Raw genomic sequence first — 22738 nt, forward strand, 5'->3', positions numbered from 1 at the left:
TATTGGACGTAGATCTTTTTGGATCAGTACGTATCATTGCTAAATTGAACTATTTTCCTTTTAGTTTTGGTTAGAGTTTAATAATGACCTAAAGAATTTCATGGCCTTTGGTTTTTTTTTTCCCCTATAATTTGGAGTCCAATATTCTCACGTTGTTAAAAAGGTGTTAATGTGTTTATCTTTATGACATTGTGTTTTGATTTGTATTATCGATGACTTTTTATTCACACAGCATTGTAGTCCTTTGATTAACAAGTTATTTGGGTCTGCCTTTAGGCTAAGTTATGTTTGTTTTTTCAGTTCCCTAACCTTGCATATTTTACGCTGCAATGAGTGCTAAGGGGATGGGATATTAGAGAAATGAGAAGGAAGGCTCTGCAAGTAGGTGGCAGATTTAGTTGGTTGTGGCTGGTTTAGGTTGTTTGCCCAACACGTGGAAAATTAGTTTTTAGATTTTGAAATCTAAGTGGTCTTATTCTTTGAATGTAGAAGTCCTTTTTGTTTTTTATTTGGTTGACTTAGCTTCTTATGAATTATAATCTGTTTAGATATTTCAGGACTACACTATAACTTGAGAGAGAGAGAGTCATGTTGGTTGGAAAAGGTATGTCAGTTGAAGGACATAGTAATTGTCATAGATGAGTTTGAAGGTAGGCTGGCACATCTTCAACATCACCTTACTCCCACTGAACTGTTGCTGATGCATCTCATCGGAAATGCTTCTTGTGTCGTTCAATATGATGGCGAAGCAATGGAGCATAAAATTCTGTACAAAATTCTTCTTGAGTTGTGGTGTTGGATTATATTTGCTAATGACATCTTGCATTTTACTTGAAAGATTTACTCCATTTATTAGAGAGGTTTAATTCAACATTTTCCTCTGTACCTTCTCCGTTCGCATCAATGATGGCTTGGAGTACTAAAACTCTATTGTGATCTGCGAAATCCACGTCATTTGTTTTGATAATTGGCATGTGTTTTTACTTTACTAAACAATCATGTAGTGTAATGCAAATGCAATATATGAACATAACCTTTTTTTTTAACTCTCATATCTTATCACACCTTGCTAAGCATTCTCAGAGCCGTATTGAATACCCAATCCTTTGAGTTGTTTCAAAAAGGAAACATACACAATATTTTAGGACCAATGGGGTATATTTTTACACATTTCAACACCCTTTTTTGACCTTATCTATTTTTAAAGAAACCAAGCTAGCACACTTAGTTTGCCTTACCCCTTCTCTCAGTGGTGGTAGAGATTCGAGCCTCATGAGGGGCGTGGTTGGGATTTAGAGCTATAGACATCCTCTGAACTCTCTGTTGACTAACTTATTAACACTCTGTTAATGTATAAGGTGTGACAAAAAAAAAAGTAGGCTATTTTTAGCAACATTTTCCCTAATGATACCCTTAGCGACTAACGAACCAACGAGAAACCCTTCCTAGTAAAGTTGATTGTCTTATCCTCCCTCCATAGTGGAGGCAGAGGTTCTAACCCCATGGGAGGCAAATTTGGGGTTTAAGACTATGGACAGCCTCCGGATTTCCTGTTGATTAACATACTAATACTCGTTGATGTATACTCCCTCCATCTGAATTTAATAGTCATTTTTGGGAGTTCATGTCATTTTTCAATCGATTATGTCTTCTAATTTATAATGTTTTATGTAATTTTGAAAATATTGTGTTATAGAACTAATTGAGATTTATCAAACAAGATCTATATTGGATATAAAATTAATTACCAATTTAAAGATATAACTCATTTTTTATCCTGTTAGAATTGAATGAGGGACTATTAAATCCGGACAGAAGGAGTATAATATTGGCCAAAAAACTAACGAACCAAATGGTACAACGTACTCTTTGGTTTCCGTGAGTATGTTCTGCTTAAAACCTTAAACGGGAACAACTGATCTACATACTACACATGGCATTCAATGGATGGCGTCATTCAAAACCAAACCAAAGTCCCACATCTCTTTACTCTCTCTCTCTCTCTCTCTCTCTCTCTCTCTCTCTCTCCATATATATATATATATATAATAAAACACAAGGGTGTTTAGAAATTTTCTTTTTCAATGGTTTCAGATTTCTTACTGACACAAATTTTATCTACACATACAAACAAATCCAACGGTCTAGATTTCTCCACCGTTCACATACAAACCAATGATATCTTCGTAAATAACTTACATTGTTTGGCCAAATTTTTTATGGCATATTTCAGAAATAGTGTGCATTCAACGCTCGGATCCCAAAGAGTCTTATATATTAAAAAAATAGTTAAAATATGAAGTGTTCCAATTTTCAATCCGTTTTGAACCGGTGTGAAGATCTTATTTTCCTGATTATTTTATCCTAAATGGTCGTAATTAATTTTTGATTCTAAATCCTTTCTGTTAGAGCCCTAAGATAACTGTAGAACTAAATATATTTATAAGATTAAGATAAAATAAAAGCCTCTTTTCTGTTAGAGCCCTAAGATAACTGTAGAACCAAATATAATTATAAGATTAAGATAAAATAAAAGCCTTATTATAAAAAATTAATTACGACCCTTTGGGGTAAAATAATCGTTACTTAAGATCTTCGCATCGGTTCAAATGGATTGAAAATTGGAACACTTAATCTTTTAACTATTTTTTAAGACTTTTATATATTAAAAAAATAGTTAAAAGATTAAGTGTTCCAATTTTCAATCCGTTTGAACTGGTGCAAAAATCTTATTTTTCTGATCATTTTATCCTAAAGGGTCGTAATTAATTTTTGATTATAAAGCTTTCATTTTAGTATCTAATCTTTTAACTTTGTTTGGTTCTACAGTTATCTTAGGGTTCTAACACGAAAGCTTTAGAGTCAAAAAATACTTACGACTCTTTAGGATAAAATGATGAGGAAAATAAGATCTTTGCACCGGTTCTAACGGATTGAAAATTGGAACACTTAATCTTTTAACTATATATTTAATATATATAACTCTCCTCAGAATGTTATGGCGCCGTTTCGATACAAAACTGACGAGATTATAGTATTAAAAAATAGTTAAAAGATTAAGTGTTTCAATTTTCAATCCATTTAAACCGGTGCGAAAATCTTATTTTTCTGATTATTTTATCCTAAAGATTAATTGTTCCAATTTTCAATTCGTTTGAACCGGTGCGAAAATCTTATTTTTCTGATCATTTTATCCTAACGGGTCATTATTAACTTTTGATTATAAGGCTTTCATTTTATCTTAATCTTTTAACTATATTTGATTCTACAGTTATCTTAGGGCTCTAATAGGAAAGCTTTAGAGTCAAAAATTAATTACGACCCTTTATGGTAAAATAATTAGTTAATTAAGATATTCTCATTGGTTCAAAAGGATTGAAAATTGTAACACTTAATCTTTTAACTATATTTTTAATATATAAAAATCTCTTCGAACAGCCCAGATTAATTGCAGATCAATGGCTGAGATCACTTCAATTCTACCCTTAACAAAGTGCCCATACTTTCTTAGTTTATTACACAAACGCCATTGGTCTTACTCAAATTCATTTTCAAATTTCAAACCCAGGTCGGATAAAAAAAAAATTTCAAACCCAGATTATTTAGCAGAGAGGCGAACCCCCCCAAACTCAAGTTATCACTTCACCCTCCATCCCTGTCGCTGCCTCCTAATGGCGGCCCACTCACGTTCACCCACCACGGATTGTTGCTGATTCAAAGCCTAGATCTACCTCCACCCCTATAAGTTGGGGGAGTGTCGTATGCACGGGTAATTCTCTTTTGTCAATCAATTTAGTGTTTGAACCACTAGCTAGCAAGTGCCGTAGGCACGGACAAGCACTAATCCGATAAACCACACATGTAAACCATTACCAGTCCTCCTTCCGAGGGAGAAGGTGCGCTCGAATACTGTGCAAGGACGTGGATTTCTTCTAACCTCTTTTTTTTTTTCCTAATCCGATGAACTGCCAAGGTAAACCAATGCCAGTCCTCCTCCCGAGGGAGAAGGGTGTGCTTGAATACCCTGTACAGACATGAATTTCTTCTAACCGATTACCTAGCTATCTATCTAATAAAACACAAGGGTGTGGGGACAAGTTGTTGCAATGGCTTAGATTTGTTTGATCTAAGGGTTGATGTGTGCTCTCCAACTCTCTTAAGAAAGTGCCCACAATCTTTCAAATATTTCACAAAAATGCCATCTCTTCTTTTTACCCAGCTTCTGTTGTTGGCATAATAAATAAAAAAATTCCAGCTCCTGTCGTTTGGGTCTCCCCCCTTCTCTCTCTCTCTCTCTCTCTCTCTCTCTCTCTCTCTCTCTCTCTCTCTCTCTCCTGTCATCTTTTGAATCCCCACCGAGGTCTACAAATCCCGTCGAAAGTTAGGCCAAGAAACATTCCTTTGGGATTTTTGATTTATTCCGGCAAAACTAGTTGAAGAAAGCTGCGTGAAAGCTAGGACAAGAAAGCTCTGTGAAAGCAAAGGTAATGGGTCTAACAAAGAAACCATGTTTTGAAAGCCGTGTGAAACATTCCATTGAGATTTTTTTGGGGAGGTTTTGGTGTTTGTTTCTTTCCAGGGTGCAAGTAGTGTTTAAATTTCAATCTAGCTGCTGTTCCGGGTGGAATTTGTGCCTGTTCCGAGTGTCCAAGAAATTTGGGTGATTTTTTTGGTGTGGGTGGGTGAGTGTGTTGTTAAATGTTATACAAAATCGAGTTTTGTTATTGACTCATCTTGACGTTCCGTTTTGAATGATAGTTTAGTAGTATAGTTCGCGCCTAGGTCCACGTGTTTTCAAACCCGTCTTTTTCTTTTTCTTTTTCTCCCTTTCTTTTTTTGTTACCATCGGGTTGCCTATGCCTACATGGGTAGAAATTGATGCAAATCTTGGCAGAAATTGAACTTCCGAATAGTAAATCTATGGGTACATAATTTTCAGCAAATTGAGCCAATTCCAATTGGGGTGGCTAGTGCCATAGGTACGGGCAAGCACTATGCCTCCAGTGATCGCTTACATTGAGGTATTTTAACCAAAGCCTGAGTTCTCTGTAACTTTTTTCGATAGCCTGTTTTTTTCTCGCGGTCCGAACTAATTTTTGTTTACTCTTTATATAGTTAGTTTATGGCGTTTGATGTGATTGAAGTTACATTGAGGTTTTTGATTTCTGGGTTCTAATATGTTCTTTCATTTCTGCAAATGGGTTTAATGTATGTGGTGGGGGATTCATAGTAGTGCTATTTTAACTTTTTTACTTGGTATTTACTGGGATTCCATAAACAAATTGATAGTTTTTTGTAGCTAGCTTAAAAGTTTAGTTGGGGGAGTACCGTAAGCACGGGTAATTCTCTTTCGTGCCATTAAGAAGAGGATCACATACTACACATTAACGAAATGATTTAGTGTTTGTGCCATAGGCATGGGCAATTCCAACCGGGTTGTATAGTGCCGTAAGCACGGACAAATACTAGTATCTATTCTAATATATAAAGGGGGAGCACTAGTTTGGTGTCTACGCTGTCATGTATTTCCCTTTCCCAAAATACCCTCCTAAGAGAAAAAAAAACACAAAAAAAATAGTTAATTTTGGGGATATATTTAACATTTTAACACACACAAAAAAAACTCCTGCATTCAACTATTGTGGGTAAAAACTATAGGGGCAAAATAGTAAGAGTGTCAAAAAACTGCCTATCCCCTATTGGAACTCTACACATTTACGTCTTCTATTGTCAAAGAACTCCACGTGTAGTTACTGCTTCTCCTTTCACTATTAACTGCCTATAATTTCCATCATAATAACTCCTTCAATCTACAAAACCATGGTGACGACCAATTTACATGAGAAAGAGAGAGAGCCAGAGATACCAGTTTTGTGAAGAAGAAGTCTGTCAAATGTCAACAACTTTCATGTTTGTACCTTCGTCTTCTTAATTTCCACAGTTATTCTACTCATTTTTCCCTATAAACTTCTGACTTTTAGTTTTGTATTCTATGTATGAACCATCAATTTCATGTCTCACTGCCTTCCTGCAGATTGTGCAGATTTTGAGTATGGGTTTTGTAGATTTTTTTGTTCGACTTAGACCTTCAAGATGTTCTTATTTCCTATTTCAGATTCGGAAGTTCATATCTGCAGTGAAGAGAGTTTTGAAAATTAAGGGTACTCTGTCTTTCTCTCTATTGACTACCAAGTGTTTGTATTAATGTCTTCTTCTATCAAAATTTGCTTTCAACTTACTACTCTTTGACATATGAACACTTTCTTTATTCCGCAGATAATCACTTTATAAGTGATTATCTACTATTTGGTATCTTTCAGCTCTGTTTTTTACATAATTGATTATTGTTGTAAAGCAATATGGTGTTTACCCAAAAAAAATATGGTGTTTGTGTTTTTAACGATTGCATTGTTTGGGGAGTGGAAGTGGTGGAAGAAGCCCAATAGAAGAGAAGGGAATATGGTTAATAACAGTGTTTTGAATATCTAGAATATGAGAATTTCATGTCTCTTTTTGTTTGTTTCTGATGGTAAGTTATCACCTGCCTTAACAAGGACCATGGAAAAGCCTCCAAATGGGTGGTCTGCATGGCCAAGAAAAGCCTCCAGATTAGGAACTTTTGTATAGGTGGAATCTGGTGTTTGATAACTTTTTAGTTGCCTCTGTGGGAGAAATACATGTAGGTAGTTTGCTGCTGTTGTGTTCTTGCTGTAACTAAGAATGGAGATATCTTTATATAAATAAAAAAAACTTGGCATTATTTTTGTAAGCAAAAAAACCTGGCATTATTTTTGTACGATGCTTATATATCTTCCATGTGTTTTTCCTTGCCACATTTGTTAAGCTAATTTGTGATCTACGGATGTAAGTTGCTCACCAAATAGTATTGTATTGTGATTGAACTATAAAGACCCGAAATTTCAGAAATTATTTAAAGGTTTATTAATACTAGAAATTGAAGGAAAATGTGGAAATTATTGAGTTTGTTTGATTTGGGGTTAATATGAAAGGATTGTTAGTGGAGGGAGTACTAGTGTGAGTTGTGTGAGTATATAAATAGGAGTGTGTAGGAGTAGGGGATTAAAATCCCAACTCCATTCTCTCTCCATCTCCCGATCCCCCTCTATCTCTCTCGGCTCCTCTTCTCTCTCTCCCTCTCCCTCTTGCTCCCAACCAAAACCCACTCAAACCAACCTCCATTCCACCTTCCTCACGCGCTATTGAGCTTGTAGCTTGTCCAGTTTGGCTCGGAGAGGAGCATTGTGGGCGTATTTTAAAGTTTGAGTTCAAGGGTTCGCGTGGCCCGATCTCTTTGTGTGTTTGCTCTCCGACTTCGAGTTAAGGATTTCTTGCTCTTTCTATGTGCCTATGAGTTGAATTTGTGCTTTGATCATACTTGAAATTGTTGGTTTGATTGTTGGGAATAGTGCAGAAAATCTGCTCGAATTGAGCTGGTATCGATACTGTTTGACATTGGTATCGATACCTTTGTGTTCTAAAACCCAAAAAATCACTTGTTATCGATACCATTTGTCCTAGGTATCGATATCATTGCATCTGGGATGCTTCTTGGTCAAATGGTATCAATATCATTTTGCTAGTTATCGATACTTTTGGCTTAGGGGCAGTTTTTTAGTTTTGTTCTAAATTTCATCTATCATTTCTAACACCTCTAAAACACCTTTAAACTATCTCTAAACTTGGTTACTCGTCCTTTGATGATTCATTGATCGTTTTCACTCTCAAAACAATCGTTAAGTGTCATCTTAGTTTCGTCGTAAATGAGAAATGTACCGTAAAGCTGGTTAGGAGTACCGTAGGCTATGTGGGGTGCCGTAGTGAGTATTATGGGTAGACGTGAGCATGTTTAGCAGGATCTCTTGTCGTTTTGATTTGTTGAACTATTAGTTCTCAATGGCATTCGTTATCTAAGGTTTAAGTATCGATACAGCCGGGTCGTACGTCATATAGTTACTATAGGTTGGTAGGATACTTAGGGTATGGTGACATTGTGGGGAATGTATGGGGCGGATGTGAGTGTGTCTAGTGGTCCAAATGATGTTAAGATGATATAATAACTTGTGTCTTCACGACTCGTCGAATCTTTCAATTCTTTTGGCACTCGTCCTATGAGGTTCAAGCGTAGAAACAAATGGATAGAGTATTGTAGGTTTATATATATGGGCTTAGTACGTTATGTAGGATGCGGATATGTAAACTAATGAAAAGGCATGAACATGCACATTTGTGGAGTCATGTAAGGGTTGATTAAAGTTTTGTGGTACGACCGATAGATTGATGATGAAGTTGATTATGAAATGATGACGATTATGAAAAGTGTGAAAGGTAACCCAAGTGGTCGTTATTGAGGGAATAGACTCGGGGTGACCCTGCGCTCGAGGGAAATAGACTCGAGGTGACCCAAGTGATTACTATTATTGAGGGAATAAACTCGGGGTGACCCTACGCTTTAGGGAAATAGACCCAAGTGATTATTATTATTGAGGGAATAGACATGGGGTGACCCTACGCTCGAGGAAAATAGACCCGAGGTGACCCTAGTGATTATTGATAGAAAATATCTGATTAAAAGGAAAGATTTTGTAATGAAGGGATTTGATGATGATGACTATAGACACGAGAAATATTGTAGTATTGTACGATGAATAATAAAATGATTTAGAATTGGTTATAGAATAAGGTGGATTGACGTGAGTTCATTGATGTATCTAGTTTGAGAGGTAAACGGTTAGTGACATTCAGGTGAAGTCTAGAATCCTTTAATTAAAGCGTGCAACTCGTTGGTAATCATTCGTACTTTGGGCGTATCTTTCAATACTCACTCATTCATGATGCATGATTCATCACATTTCCATAGAGTTTGAGCATAGAATTCTCTACTGGGTACGTGTTTTGCTCAACCCGTCTATCACTTTCAGGTGCGGATCAAAGATAGCGGCATGAAGTGTTAGGCATGCATGACTTATAGACTTTATTTTGGAAGATGTAATGTAGTTCGATTCATTTTGTTTTAACCAAGGATATTTGTAATACACGTAACTCTCTTTAACTTTCGTACATATGATATTTGGGTCTTGGAGACAATGATGTAACCTTTTGAAAACTCATGGATGAGAAGGTACAATTATGGAAGTAGAAATGTTAAATTCTTTTGGGTATTGGATGGTTATTGGGAGGTTTCATTTATGAAATTCATTTATACTTATGTTAAAAATCAAGGGCGTGACATGAACTGCTATGATGCAAGCTGTTGTGAAAATGTTAGCTGGTTAAGTACAGTAGTTAGACAGTTAATACTCTTGGCCTGTAAAATATTGGCATGCTCTATTTATGTGTATCTCAAAATAACTTGGCAAAAAAATCATATCAGTTTCAATGCAAATAACTTGGAAAATGTTATGTGTTTTCTACCTCTGAAATATCACGGCATCATTAACAGTGAGTTAGAAATTGCTTTATTTCTTTAGTTGAAGTTTGTAGTAACTACTTAACTATATACATAAGTCATATTTTTCTATTGTCAAATGTGAAGAACGGGTAGTGACCAAAAAAATGGCGTAGGACTGAATGCATAGACAACCCTTCTTTCCCTATACTTCATTCCCTTTACTTGAGGGGGCTGCTCACAATATTATTTTTGTAATCAATATTTTCGCCTATTCAATTATTAATAGGAAAATCGAAGGCAAGGAGAAATGACACAATAAAGACAAAGGGCAAGGAAAACGAGCAGCTAAGTGGTTCTAATGGAAAAGGAAAAAACAAAGTATGATGCTTATAACTTCTATTTTCTTTCTCTTCCACATTTTAAATATAATTTGTTATATACGCATACAAGTTGGTGTTGAATCGGTACGTGATTATGAACACCTTCTTTTTTACCCCTACAGAGATTCTAAATAAGTTTTTAAACTTACACAGGTCGTAAATTGTTTCGCTTGAGAACTTTTAGGTTCAAATGATTGTATATATAACATTTAATGTAGGTTTTCATGAGGCCTCCTCCATGTTTGCATTGTAATGATCACTTAGATATGTTGAATGCAGTATACAATTTTGAATCTAAACGTCAAAGGGAGGGCTTACCAGTTGAAAATTTTGTTCGACGAAAAATAGAGGCATGTCGAGCCTTGCAAAATGTTGGAGAAAATATAAGTGAACAATACCTTATAGAAAAAATAGTAGACCTTCTAACACAAAGCTGGATGCATGTGAAGCGAACAATATTTCAAAGACATGTTATAGAAAATGCTACACATTTGATGAATGCTTTGATGAAAGACGAGCATAATGTCCACTATTTGTGGATGGAGTTTGAGCAAGGGCCAATGATGCCAAACTCAACTATGAGAGCGCACATTCTAAATAAAGAAAACAAATTTCATAGTGTAAGAAAAAAAAGCTGCAAGGCAAACATTGAGAATTTGGTTCAGGCTATAGTTAATAACCTCCCGCCCACATGGCCAAAAGCAACAATCATCAAAAACTTGAAATTAAATTTAATGGATATGAGAGCATTGGGAGCTATGCTTGAGGAGATCGAGACTGATATCATATGTTCAGAAGCTTTGGACGAAGTGGAGCAACAATTTACAGAACAAGAGGAGAAGCAGGGGAAAAAACCTCGGCAAAAGGTAATAATATATATTTTTTAAGAAAAAATTGTTTGTTACCCATTCAGTTAATTTTTACTTCAATACAAATCATACACTAACAAACGATTAAATGTTCTTATGTGTTCCTTTTGCAGGTAGCGAAGCGAAGATTGCAATTTGATGAACTATAGCTCTACAATATTTGGAGTTACATGCTATCCAATTATTTGAATTAGTCAATTTATTTTGTTTTAGGAGTTCATCGTGCTTTAATAGTTTACATATGAGTATGAGACTGTCATCATAACTCATTTTCAAAATTTAGCATTATCATACCAAGAGTTGTTTCTTTTTTTTTTGTTACTATTCAATTTGGATATTTTTTTCTATATTTATTGCTACCATTATGTATGTTTTCTTTTAGTTATGTTGATATATTATGTTAATTTCGCCCATGCATAATAAGAAAAGCTAATTACAAGACATTATAATTAAGGCAAAACCGTTGTTTAATGAAGGCAAAACATCAGTGTACAATCTTTAAATCGCTGAACCTGTTTTTACTTTGGAATGATGCCTTCTACCTAACGTGCATATTTGCTAATAACAAATACTAGAGGCCGAGGCACACGCGATGTATGTGCAAGTCGAATTTTCATAACGTTTTTGTAAAAATGCTTCCCACTTATTCTCTAACAATATATTCAAGATAATATGAGCAAGTAAAAGAAAGAGTTAGAGAGATAGAACCCGATTATAGTGGTTCGGCCCGGATTTGTCCACGGTTCGGCCTAGTCCACTTCTCCTCAAGCAACTACTTGAAGGTTCCACTAATCTTCAAAAAGATTACAAGTAGTAAGTCTTGCGTGTGCTTACAACAACCTTATCCCCTAGCTTTCCCGAGGAGCTAGTGCAACCGCAAGAGTTTTCTCCGAAAACCTCTCCAAAACAACAACACCCAAATTCAAACCCGAATTTGGTCTTCTAAGCTTTCAAGTGTTTGACTCAAACACTCGCTTAGGAATTACAAGTATGTGAAGAAAGTATGAAAATTATCGCTCACGACTTGTACAAAATTTCTCTCAAGAAAAATATGAAAGTGGAAGAACAAGGAGAATTTAGGCTTTGATCTTTGAATAATTTTCTCTTGGAATGATGTCGCTTGAATTGGTACTCATCAATGAGCTCTTGAAGCCTTATATAGCCATCCAATCTCCTACTAGCCCGTTTGTAGAGTGATAGACCCGTTGGAAGTTAATTTAGGAAAAATATAGCCGTTGAGATTTTACTGATCTGCGGAAATCTGCATAAATGTACTACCGGTCGTCCGGTCGGTCGACCGGGAGGTCGTCCGCTCTCTCAATCGGTCTGCCATCCAGTGAAGTCCGGTTGACAACCTCTTCTGTTCAGACAGCCAGCCTGTCAGCCAGTTCGTCAACCTGTAGCTCAAAAATTCATCTGAAAAATTCCGTTAAAGCATGTATTGAGCTTACTAAGTTTTTGTAGATCTTAAACTTTGAATTCAAGAGACTTTAAGCAATTTTTACAAGGTTGAGAAAATTAGTCCGAAATAACTTGGTGATAACTATAAAAACATCATCAAAATAATTAATCTGATTTTCCGACAATCATCAAAATAAATATACAATTGTAATACATATAATTTTCCAACAAATTAATATGCATACATTTTTCCAACAATTGCTACCATTATGTATGTTTTCTTTTAGTTATGTTGATAGATTATGTTAATTTCGCCCATGCATAATAACAAAAGCTAATTACAAGACATGATAATTAAGGCAAAACCGTTGTTTAATGAAGGCAAAACATCAGTGTACAATCTTTAAATCGCTGAACCTGTTCTTACTTTGGAATGATGCCTTCTACCTAACGTTCGTATTTGCTAATAACAAATACCAGAGGCCGAGGCACACGCATCGGATTTTCATAACGTTTTTGTAAAAATGCTTCCCACTTATTGTTTGATCAAATTTTCACAAATGTTGTGAAAATCCGACTTGCACATGCATCGCGTGAGCCCCGGCCTCTAGTATAATAAAATATAAAGGGGGAGCACCAGTTTGGTCTCTCTCCTGTCATGTATTTTCCTTTCCTAAAGTATCCTCTAAAGAGAAAAAAAAACACAAAACAAAATAGTTAATTGTAGGGATATATTGGACATTTTAACACACAAAAAACTCCCAAAACAGTTAACACACAAAAAAAAACTCCCAAAAACAGTTACCACCCCACTACATGTCCAGATATCCTCAAAACACCCCTTTTTTCTTCAACTGCTCTGTCCATTTAACAGTTCAACTTTACCGGTTAGTTTCATAGAAAAAAAATTGCCAAATAGCGCCTCACATGAGAAAGAGAGAGCCAAAGGGACCATTTTTGTGAAGAAGTCTGCCAAATGTCAAGAACTTTGAATCGGTTTGTACCTTCATTTACAACTCATAGCTCTTTACTGTACTCATTCATTTACCTACTTTTGGATTTATTATTTTCTATTTTTCTTCGTTCATTTTTTTGGCATGATCATGCAACTTGAAGATGTAGTTTTGTGGGCCATTTTTGAAGATGTAGTTTTGTTGCCATTTGATAATTGGCCGGATGGATACATGCACGAATATATCTACCGTCACGCTCGTTCGATGCACGGGATTACAAAAACAAAAAAAATTGTTTCGTACTCCTTTTATCCACATCTATATATGCTCATATATGCACAATTTGACTCACCAATCACTCTCTTCTCATGCCTCGACTGTGAGTGGGGAACCAAATTTGATAGAACAAATTGGTCTCCTTTAAAGCCCTCCTTTGAGACCGGGGCACATGCGATGCGTGTACAAATTGAATTTTCACATTTGTGAAAATTTGATCAAACAATAAGTGTGAAACATTTTTAAAAAATATTGTGAAAATCCGAGATGCGTGTGCCCCGACTTCTAGTAAGTGTGTGTGTGTGTGTGTGTGTATATATATATATTCTCACGTTAAGCCCTAGTAGGCAGAGAAACGTGCAACCCAGATCTGTCAATGGATATCGTTATTAAGAATTTTTCATAAGTCCATTATAGCACTTTTTAAACCCTATAAGTCCATTTCTAAATTCTATAACCCCTTAAGTCCATTAACCTCTTAGTAAGGATATAATAACCCTGATTGGACTAATATACCCTTATTTTATAAAAAAAATTTGCCCCGTTTTTTCATCAATTCAAAAACATTCAGTTCAAAATTCTCCATATCCCGAATAAAACTCCCAAATCACTACAAAACCCCTCCCCCCTTCCCCCTTCCCCCCCCCCCTTCCCCCCCCCCCCCCCTCCCCCCCTTTCAGAAGGAAGAAACTGGACGATTCCTGTAAAATACTCAAAACACCTAGACGGTTTGTGAAGATCAGTGGATCGCCGTCGGCCTTCTTCGTTAACCGATCGATGTCGGACTTCTTCGTTCACCGACGGTCTTGCTTCTCCGATCGTTGCCGTTCGTCGCCCTAGTTCGTCGGACCTTCTTTGTAGTTCGTCTCCGTTCGTCGCCCGTTCTTCATCCGTTTTATTCTGGTGCATGTGGTCGTTCCTCACTCGTTCATCGGACATTAACGGTATATATTCTCCTTTTCCGATTTCGTTTGATTCATCTCCGTCTTTCTGCATAGACGGTCGCCGTCGAAATCCTTCGGTTCATCCCCATTGCCTTGCTACGATCCATTCGGTGTGTTTCTTAGAAAACCAAAAGTGAACTATGGGTATATATGGTTATATATATATTTGCTAGGTTGGTGTTTGGTAAAGCTAGGGATTCAATTGTTAGTATATATATGGTTATATTAATGACGGTTATATATGGTTATATCAATCTCTGATCTAGTATGGTATGGTTGAATTGAGTTAGAGATTCGATTGATAGTATATATATGGTTATATCAATGATTTTTTTACTTTTGATATGCCGAGTAGCATAGGTTTGCATTGGACTGCTGTTTATTATAGATCATTTGTGTTGACTTTCAAGAGATGTTCATACTCTAAACTGATGTTGTTTAGTTCATATGGTTGCGGAAAATGTTTGCAAGTTTGTTTTGAATCGTTCTTCTCCGTTTGTCGCCCTAATTTCAGGGTCTCAAAATCAGACTTTGCTGACAGACTTCTCCATCAGATCCTACGACGCAATCGATACACTTGGTATGTTTATCTTTGTATATATGGTTATATGAATGGTTTGGGTATTTTAAGTTCGGGTTTTGTATATATATTGTTATATCATAAATTAGATTTCTTTAAGTTCAGAGTTTGATGATCTCTTTTGAGGGTTTTTTATGAATGGTTTATATGTATGTTTATGTGTATGTTTGAGCAGTCCAGCATATATGGTTATATATCTGGTTTGAGCAGTCATATGTTCTTAGTTCTTGAGCAGTCATATGTTCTTAGTTCTTGTGCAATCTATACCATCAATCCTATCAAATGGTTAATGGTTACATGTTTTTGTTTTTCTTTTCGTATATATTGGTTATATAACTGGTCTGGCTATGATAATTTAGTGTTTTACTTGCGAGTATATATGGTTATATCAATATATGAGCAGTCCAGTTTATGATTCTCTTAGTATATATGGTTATATAATTGGGTTGGCCAAGTTATCAATTGAGGTAGAGTGTACTTATAAGTTTTTTCCCAACTTAGGAGATAAACCGGAATTTCCCTCCAGTATCTCTCTAGAAAATTGATATCATGTCCCCTAAAAATGTCATGTTTAAATCCCCCTAGTATTTTGAATTTTAGACAAAACTCTTGTATACGTTATACAATTGAAAGCTTACTGCTGGATGTTCAATTTTTTGTTATCTAGAGCAGTCCAGTTTATGTTTCTTTTCGTATTTATGGTTATATATATGGTTTGGCCAAGCTATGTTAGGGTTTCGAGTGCGAGTATATAAGATTGTATCAATGTTGCCTATATATTCGGATCAACTAGGCCGATGCGCGGACCATTTCAATAATATAATTTAATTCGTCTTATAGATATAACCCAATTCAACGAAAACACGTTTTCCCTCTGTACATGAGATATATATGGTTATATATCCTATAATGTATACTATATCGGGCCATCATTCATTACATATATGGTTACATGTGATTTTGCTGGTATAGTGTATAATGAGACGTATGACATTTAGGTTATATAACGTTTATGTTTACATTTAACCACTGATTATCATAAACGTATAAAGCTGTATATTTCCATATGTTAATTTTGTTCATTGTATGTGCAGCAATGACTAAACCAGAAATCACAGGGAAAGAGTTGGTACCTGTGGCAAATGCTCAACCATTAGCAATGATTGACCATCAAAAACAGATGAGGCAGAAGAAATCACCAAGGAAACGGACAGTAGACCCAACTGTCATAAATATTGAAGACAGTGAGGAAAAGTCCAAGGTCGTCAAGTCTGCCTCACCCACCCCCCGGAAAAAAGTGGACGGAAAAAAGAGTAAAGGACTAGTAGTTGATGATGAAACACCAACTGTACAGAAATCACCTACCCCAACTAAAAAGGTGATGCCGACAAGAATCAAGTTCACAGACCATGGTAAAAAGCCAGAGACTGAAAATGTTTATGAGAGAAAGAGGAAAAGGGCAAAAAGGGAAGATGAAGGAGTTATAAATCTGCAATCCCTGACAAAGAGAGTGACACGTTCTTCTGAGGCAGTGCATAAATTGAAAAGGGGTAAGGATGGTGAAGAAAAAAAGATCGACACAAAGAAGAAAGAAAAAAAACCACCGCCAAAAGAAAGGGAGAACAAAGGATTTAAAAGGAAAACAAGGTCTCAAATCCCCAAGGACGGATGTTTGAACAGAAAATCAAAGGTGAACAAAAAGGAAAAGGGGGAAGAAGAAGAAGATGAGTGGGATGAAGAAGAAGAAGATGAGTGGGATGAAGAAGAGAGGGATGAAGAAGAAAAGGGAAAGGGGAAGAAAGGGCATAAAAGTGAAGGGTTCAAGGGCAAACGAAAACAAGAAAAAGTAGAACCTGGGATGTCTAATAATCCCCGGAATGTAAAGAGACATATTCAGTACAGGTAAGGACACATGAATATATGTATATATGATTGTATTGATATAATATTATATATGTTATACTGACTTGTGACAGGATATATATGATGTTATTAACTTGCTAGTTTGATACTTGAATTATATTGACTTGCTAGTTTGATACAGTAATATGAACACGTGAAAACAATCTGTTGATCAATACATTACTTCTAAAGATTTATACAGAGCACGTGTGGCTTAGCTGTTCTGAATACTATTCCTTTTTAGAAAGTTACAAGTAGTATTACATTATAATTATATACGCCATGCATGACATAACCCTAGAAACCGATGAATCGAAAACTTGTCCAAATTTAGTCCCACTTTTGTTCTATATATATGTCACTGTCAGACCAATCCCATACAAACAGAGAATTTACTAACGACCTAGCTAGCTAGGTACATCTTCCAATACATAACAATGATGGATGCAGTGGATTCAGCTTATCCCAATCATGCCATATTCACCGAGAATGAAAAATACCGTTGATCGATCTCTCGGCCGAATCGAACCTTTTAACTAAGATAAGGGATGCATGCAAGGAATGGGGATAGTTATTCTGTATCATTTTAATTGTATTGCACTATCATATTAATGTTAGATGTTCCATATTAACATTGATATAATGTTATATATGATATATGTAATTGTGAAAGGTTATGTATAATGTTATTACCTGAATTATATATGGTTATATATGGTACTCTGAATCATTTCCAGTGTATTGCTTATATATATGATATTCTGTACCAATGTGTGTATTTTATGCAGGTCAACTTTAAATACTGTGGTAAAACTGATAAGGAGTATTCCTACCGGGGAATTCACACCACTTCAAATTCAGGAGATCAATAAAACACCATTTGCGAAAATTTTGTTGGGTATTGTAGAAGCAAAAATGGATGAGGCCTACGTAAGGAAGAGCGATACCGACGTTTTAAAGTTGGTAAAACAATATGAGGGTACAAGTGGGAGATTCAAATTGGGTGGCAAGTCTGTGAAAATAACGGCGAAAGAGGTTACACTCATATTTGGAATACAATCTGGTCCTAAAAGGATTGTACTAAATCCAACTCCAAGGGTCCCAAAATCAGACTTCGCTGATCGTCTTTGCCCGGGTCCCAAAGGCCAAAGGATATTAACAATTCCGTTACTAAGGGAATTCTTTACCAAGGCTGTTAAAGGCACCACTTTGCAGGATGCGAATGATTTGGCGCGTGTCCTATGCCTTTTGTTAATAGGGACATTATTTTTTGCAAACACACAAGCCAGAGTGAGTTGGGGTTACTTGGAGTTCGTGGAATATTTGGATAATAGCACCTCCTACGATTGGGCAACCTTCATCACCGAAGACGTTATCCAAGAATTGAACAAAAGGGCTTCTTTGAAACCAACAAAAGTCGGAGGATGCGTAATGGGACTTATGGTAACAATGACTTCCCCATTTATAATGTTTATAGGTTTTCCAATTTTTTTGTTCGTTTAAAACTAATTTGTGCCTTCTTTTAAAAACAGTATTGGCTTTGTGAGCACGTGTCTTTAATTAATCAGGGAGATCCACAAATCATACCAAGGTTCATCAAGTGGAGGATTGGTGACCTAACAAATGCACTGCGTACAAACAACTTGGACTCTCTTGATCCGCAGTTGGTAAGCATTGTATAGAGTTATATGTTTTTTTATGAACGTATTTATAAACAGTTTTGGTGCTAGATGTGATTTATAAACATCATTGGTTATTGTCTATTTTTAAAGGTATTATCTTCAGAATTGGAGCCAAGCGACGCGGAGGAAGAATTGTATAGGTTTTCCCTAGTCCCTGATGTCAAGACTGATGTCAAGGCTGCTAAGTTGAAGACGGCAGTTGACAAGTCGGGCGATGAGGTCGTGGAGGATACGAGTGATGAGGAAACAGAAAGTGAGCAGGATGAAGTGGTAGACCTACTAGGTATAATCAGAACCTTGACCGAAAATAATGCAGAAAAGGACCATATAATTTCTGAACTTCGGAGGGAAAACAAGGAGAAATCTGACACAATAGTTGAACTTAGGAGGAGGATTACAAAGCATACACAAACCACAACACCTGGTTTAGGATTCGAAGGCATCTCCGCACAATTTGATAAAGACCACCTAGAGCACGAAAATGTTACGTTACATACGGAGATAGGCGGCATGCTCATAGAGAAAGACATTGTTGAAGAAAAACTTGAAGTGGCCGGAGATATAATTGATGATTTTGTGACACATGCTGTAACACAAACGTACAAGGTAAGTCAAATATATTAGGATATATATGCATGCTATTTAATAATCCTATTTAGGTAATAAGTTATCAATTATAAGTGTCGTCTTTTTTTTTTAAAAACAGCCAGTTGAAGATGTGGGCGAGAAGGAAACCAAGTCTAAAGAACAAGAAATAGAAAATGTGGAAGAAGAAGAAGAAGAAGAAGGGGGGATTGAATTTGTCCAGGATGAGGGTGGGCCAGAGTACATAATGCTGCCAGATGCAGAAGTGGACAGTACGACTGTTGAAGCATACACGAGTATACTAGAATGCGACACACCGAAAGGGAAGAGGGGAAAAACGAAAGTAAAAGTGAAATCATCGTCGCTAACTAGAGGAGTGAAAAAAAAGTTCACCAGAGTGGAGAAGCGGTTAGACGATTATGTCTACAGTGATTTGCAAAAGGGGGCAAAGAATAAATTGAAACAAAAGTGGAATCCTAGTGCAGCACCGTTGATTCACTTGCTATCGAATACCGATGCGAAGCTATTGCAACAAATCGTTGACTGTTCTGACGCAGATCTCACGTAAGTAAATATACTACAATCATATAACCTCATATAACCTATTGCATGTTAGGATCTGCCGTGAAAGGGTACATTGTACTGTTTTGCGACTTGGTAGGGCAATTACATGTTACACTAGTGAAGATTTTTTGGTACCTTGTGATTCTGTGAAAGTGAAAGGGGAAAACTTCCTTCTGGCTTATGACTTTTCATGTGTTGTTTTAAGGTTCATGGTTCATTTCCTTGGCCTTTTACTATGCCTCATCCTTTTTAGCTATAATGCATTTCATTACATTAACTGTTAACTGCTATTTGTTCATAGATGAAAAAACAGAAGAGTACATATTTCCACATTTTCTTATTTATGACCATTAATGCAATGATATAATGTCAAACATATGTGATAACAGTTGCACTGTCTGGACCAACGATGTGACGAGAGAAGTTGTACCTCTAGAAGACATACTGAAACTATTACAAGGAGGGGACGTCTCAAACTGGGTATGAAAATCCTATCTTATATCATGCATCAAAAACATATAAACAATTTGTGTACATATTGGTCGATTATATTCTTACCTAAATATGGAAAATAATGCAGATGATCGACGGTCTAACTCGTATGCTAACGATCCAGCTGGATAATGATAAATACAACCACAGTAACGTTGCATATTTCCCATGCACCATCTGGGTAAAAAACATATATTTTACTCTTGTAAATGCCTGCATATTTAAGGTTATATATGACCATTTGTCTACTGTACTTACAAGATTTACCAATTCAACAGACTATACTGAACACCCCGAAAAGCGATATGAGAGCAGTTCTACTCGACAATAAGCTTGAACGTGTGTTTGAAAACGTCCGGAAAAATGGGACTAAATACTATCGTTACTTGGTATTCCCTATGAATGGCAATGGAGACAAATCAATGAAAATTACACCGTACCATTGGACAATTCTTTTCTTTGATGTTAGGAAAAAAAATTGGATGCACTACAATTCGTTGAGAAAGAGAGACGGCAGAGATCCACTCCTGAAGGACGCCACCTTTGTGGTACGATTAATAATTCCATATATGCAAATACTCGAAAATCCATTCACAAAAAATATCACCATCACTAATATTGTGCATTGTAAATGTAGAAAAAATATGTGGAGAATTACATGAAGGAGATGCATGCTGAGATGAAGAACCAAAGTGCAGGTACGGAAATACTCTTTGAAGAACAGAATTTTGATGCTCCAATCTTCTCACCTCAACATGCCCCACAACAAGAAAGTACATCGTAAGCTTCGAAACTCCATACAACTTCTACATACAACAGTTTGCAAAGAACTCCAAATCAACTTATCATGTTTATTTGCCACATAACTATGCAGGGTTGATTGTGGTGTTATTGTGTGCATTCTCATGGAAGTATTGGCGCACCTTGAGCCAATCCCAAAAACATTGACAAAGACTGAAATTGACAAGTATAGAGCCGGTTTAGTATCTCGATTTTTGAACGATGAAGGTAAAAGCTGGACGATAAAGAAATGGGAAGCAAGAAGGATGGGGAAGGAGTCGCAATGAGCGTCCGTGCATTTTTGGTGTTTCCGATACATTATTTTTGGGTTTGGGATTTTATTTGGTTAAGGGGTCTGAACATTTTGATCGGATTTGACTTCGCCTATTAACTGTTAGTGATGGTCTGTTTTTTTTTTTTTTGATCCGCAGTGATGGTCTGTTTTAGATGGTACATTTTGTAAATGAAGGAATTAATATGTTAATGTAATTGGGAATGTTGGCAGGCTGTTACATTTGGAAATTAAAATGTATAGTTCATCACAATATATTCGATCTACCTACATGGTCATATTTACTTATGGACTCAAATACACGATAGGATGTTATATTACAATGTTAAATGATTTCTTTTGGTTGTGCTGTGCTGTTTCCAATGTATAAAACATTATAACGTTATATATTCTTAACTGGACAAATGGTTATTGTTAATGAATTCCAATATATAACGTTAAACCAAAACAACGAAAATCATTTTAGGTTTGCATCCTTAATTTTTCAAAAAAAAACAAATTACTGATGGTTATATATCAAAAAACTGTACAACATAACAAACATATATGGTCATATATTTGAGTATTTAATATGTAACATAAGGAAAAAATAATATATAATGTTATATAACGTTATATAAGTTTAATAACGTTATATACAGTGGACCAGAAAAGGAGAATATGGAAATTTATATAACGTTATATAAATGTAATATGTTACACCGTACACAACTGATGTCTATAAAACAGCAGTGTATCTAAAAAGGAGAATATAGAATGTTATATAAGGTTATATAAAGCTAAAATGTCAAACTGTACACACCTCACGTCCACAAAACAACAGAACTATTTATTTATCCATAATCCAAAAGAAACAATTTCACTATTTTCAGCACGAATAAAGAAAAACAAAACAACCCCCCAACTTTATAATATAGATTCGTCCTAATCTCTCCTTTATTCTCATATTTGACCTCCTTGCCTCATATATCACTTGGCTCTTTGCATGTTCTTCGGTTGTGCTTTGTAGCCTTGTGGCACCTCCCACATTTATTTGGCCTGGTGTACGACTCTTCACCCCTTGAACGAATGCGTTTAACCTTGGGCCTATCTGCTGGCCGCCTATTCCGTGGAGGATTTATAACCCGGTCACCTTCTTTTGTAAAATCGGGAATGTCACTCTCTGCAACTGGATATATGGGTTCTTCATATGCACGCCGACACGCATCAACAAGGTATAACGGATCCATGTGGTCCACCAAATTTCCTTCCCCTCCGCAAGCTTTAATAATAACCGTTGCAGCATGCCTACACATGAAACCGGTCGACTGCCACTTACCACAAGAGCACGTCCTTTCCTCAACAGATACTACCTTCGGGGGAAGACAGCGCACCTCGTACAAACCAACCTTTGACATAATGATCCTCCATGACCTTCCTTTCTTAATAAAGCGAGCTAACTTCTTATCCATCTTCGGACAAATCACTGAATTCCATTTCATCGACTTTACTCTCCTATCTGCCATTTGCTTCATAATTTTCCGACGAAGCTCATCGACTAAATAAAATACAGGCATTTCCCGAGCTTTAAGAATCCAATTATTAAACGATTCCACAGCACTAGAACTCATCTCACCATACCGTTGACCT

At 36.2% G+C, this 22738-nt stretch overlaps 3 protein-coding genes across 3 annotated transcripts; 2 read left to right on the forward strand and 1 right to left on the reverse strand.

Annotated features, from left to right (window-relative positions):
• Positions 1 to 9870: 9870 nt before the first annotated feature.
• LOC131300760 (uncharacterized) lies at positions 9871 to 11296 on the forward strand. Its single transcript, XM_058326739.1, has 2 exons — positions 9871 to 10655; positions 10772 to 11296. The coding sequence occupies exons 1-2, from the start codon at positions 10014 to 10016 to the stop codon at positions 10805 to 10807; spliced, it is 678 nt and encodes a 225-aa protein (XP_058182722.1). The 5' UTR covers positions 9871 to 10013; the 3' UTR covers positions 10808 to 11296.
• Positions 11297 to 14372: 3076 nt separating this feature from the next.
• LOC131299648 (uncharacterized) lies at positions 14373 to 21104 on the forward strand. Its single transcript, XM_058325232.1, has 13 exons — positions 14373 to 14376; positions 14675 to 14812; positions 15907 to 16371; positions 16552 to 16714; positions 17503 to 18157; positions 18247 to 18381; positions 18487 to 19002; positions 19103 to 19545; positions 19935 to 20025; positions 20126 to 20218; positions 20316 to 20426; positions 20675 to 20817; positions 20912 to 21104. Exons 1-13 carry the CDS (start codon positions 14373 to 14375, stop codon positions 21102 to 21104), a joined length of 3150 nt encoding a protein of 1049 aa, XP_058181215.1.
• Positions 21105 to 22071: 967 nt separating this feature from the next.
• On the reverse strand, positions 22072 to 22719 carry LOC131299649 (uncharacterized). The gene has a single exon (XM_058325233.1). It carries the CDS (start codon positions 22717 to 22719, stop codon positions 22072 to 22074), a length of 648 nt encoding a protein of 215 aa, XP_058181216.1.
• Between the last annotated feature and the right edge of the window lie 19 nt (positions 22720 to 22738).

This window comes from Rhododendron vialii, chromosome 9a, assembly GCF_030253575.1.
Source record: "Rhododendron vialii isolate Sample 1 chromosome 9a, ASM3025357v1".
Taxonomy (NCBI): Eukaryota; Viridiplantae; Streptophyta; class Magnoliopsida; order Ericales; family Ericaceae; genus Rhododendron; species Rhododendron vialii.

Coding starts and splice junctions, on each gene's coding strand:
- LOC131300760 (XM_058326739.1), top strand. CDS start 10,014: ATGAGGCCTCCTCCATGTTTGCATTGTAATGATCACTTAGATATGTTG. Junction 10,656..10,771: donor GGAAAAAACCTCGGCAAAAG/GTAATAATATAT, acceptor TTCCTTTTGCAG/GTAGCGAAGCGAAGATTGCA.
- LOC131299649 (XM_058325233.1), bottom strand. CDS start 22,719: ATGAGTTCTAGTGCTGTGGAATCGTTTAATAATTGGATTCTTAAAGCT.
- LOC131299648 (XM_058325232.1), top strand. Junction 18,382..18,486: donor ACTCTCTTGATCCGCAGTTG/GTAAGCATTGTA, acceptor CTATTTTTAAAG/GTATTATCTTCAGAATTGGA. Junction 20,818..20,911: donor CCACAACAAGAAAGTACATC/GTAAGCTTCGAA, acceptor ATAACTATGCAG/GGTTGATTGTGGTGTTATTG.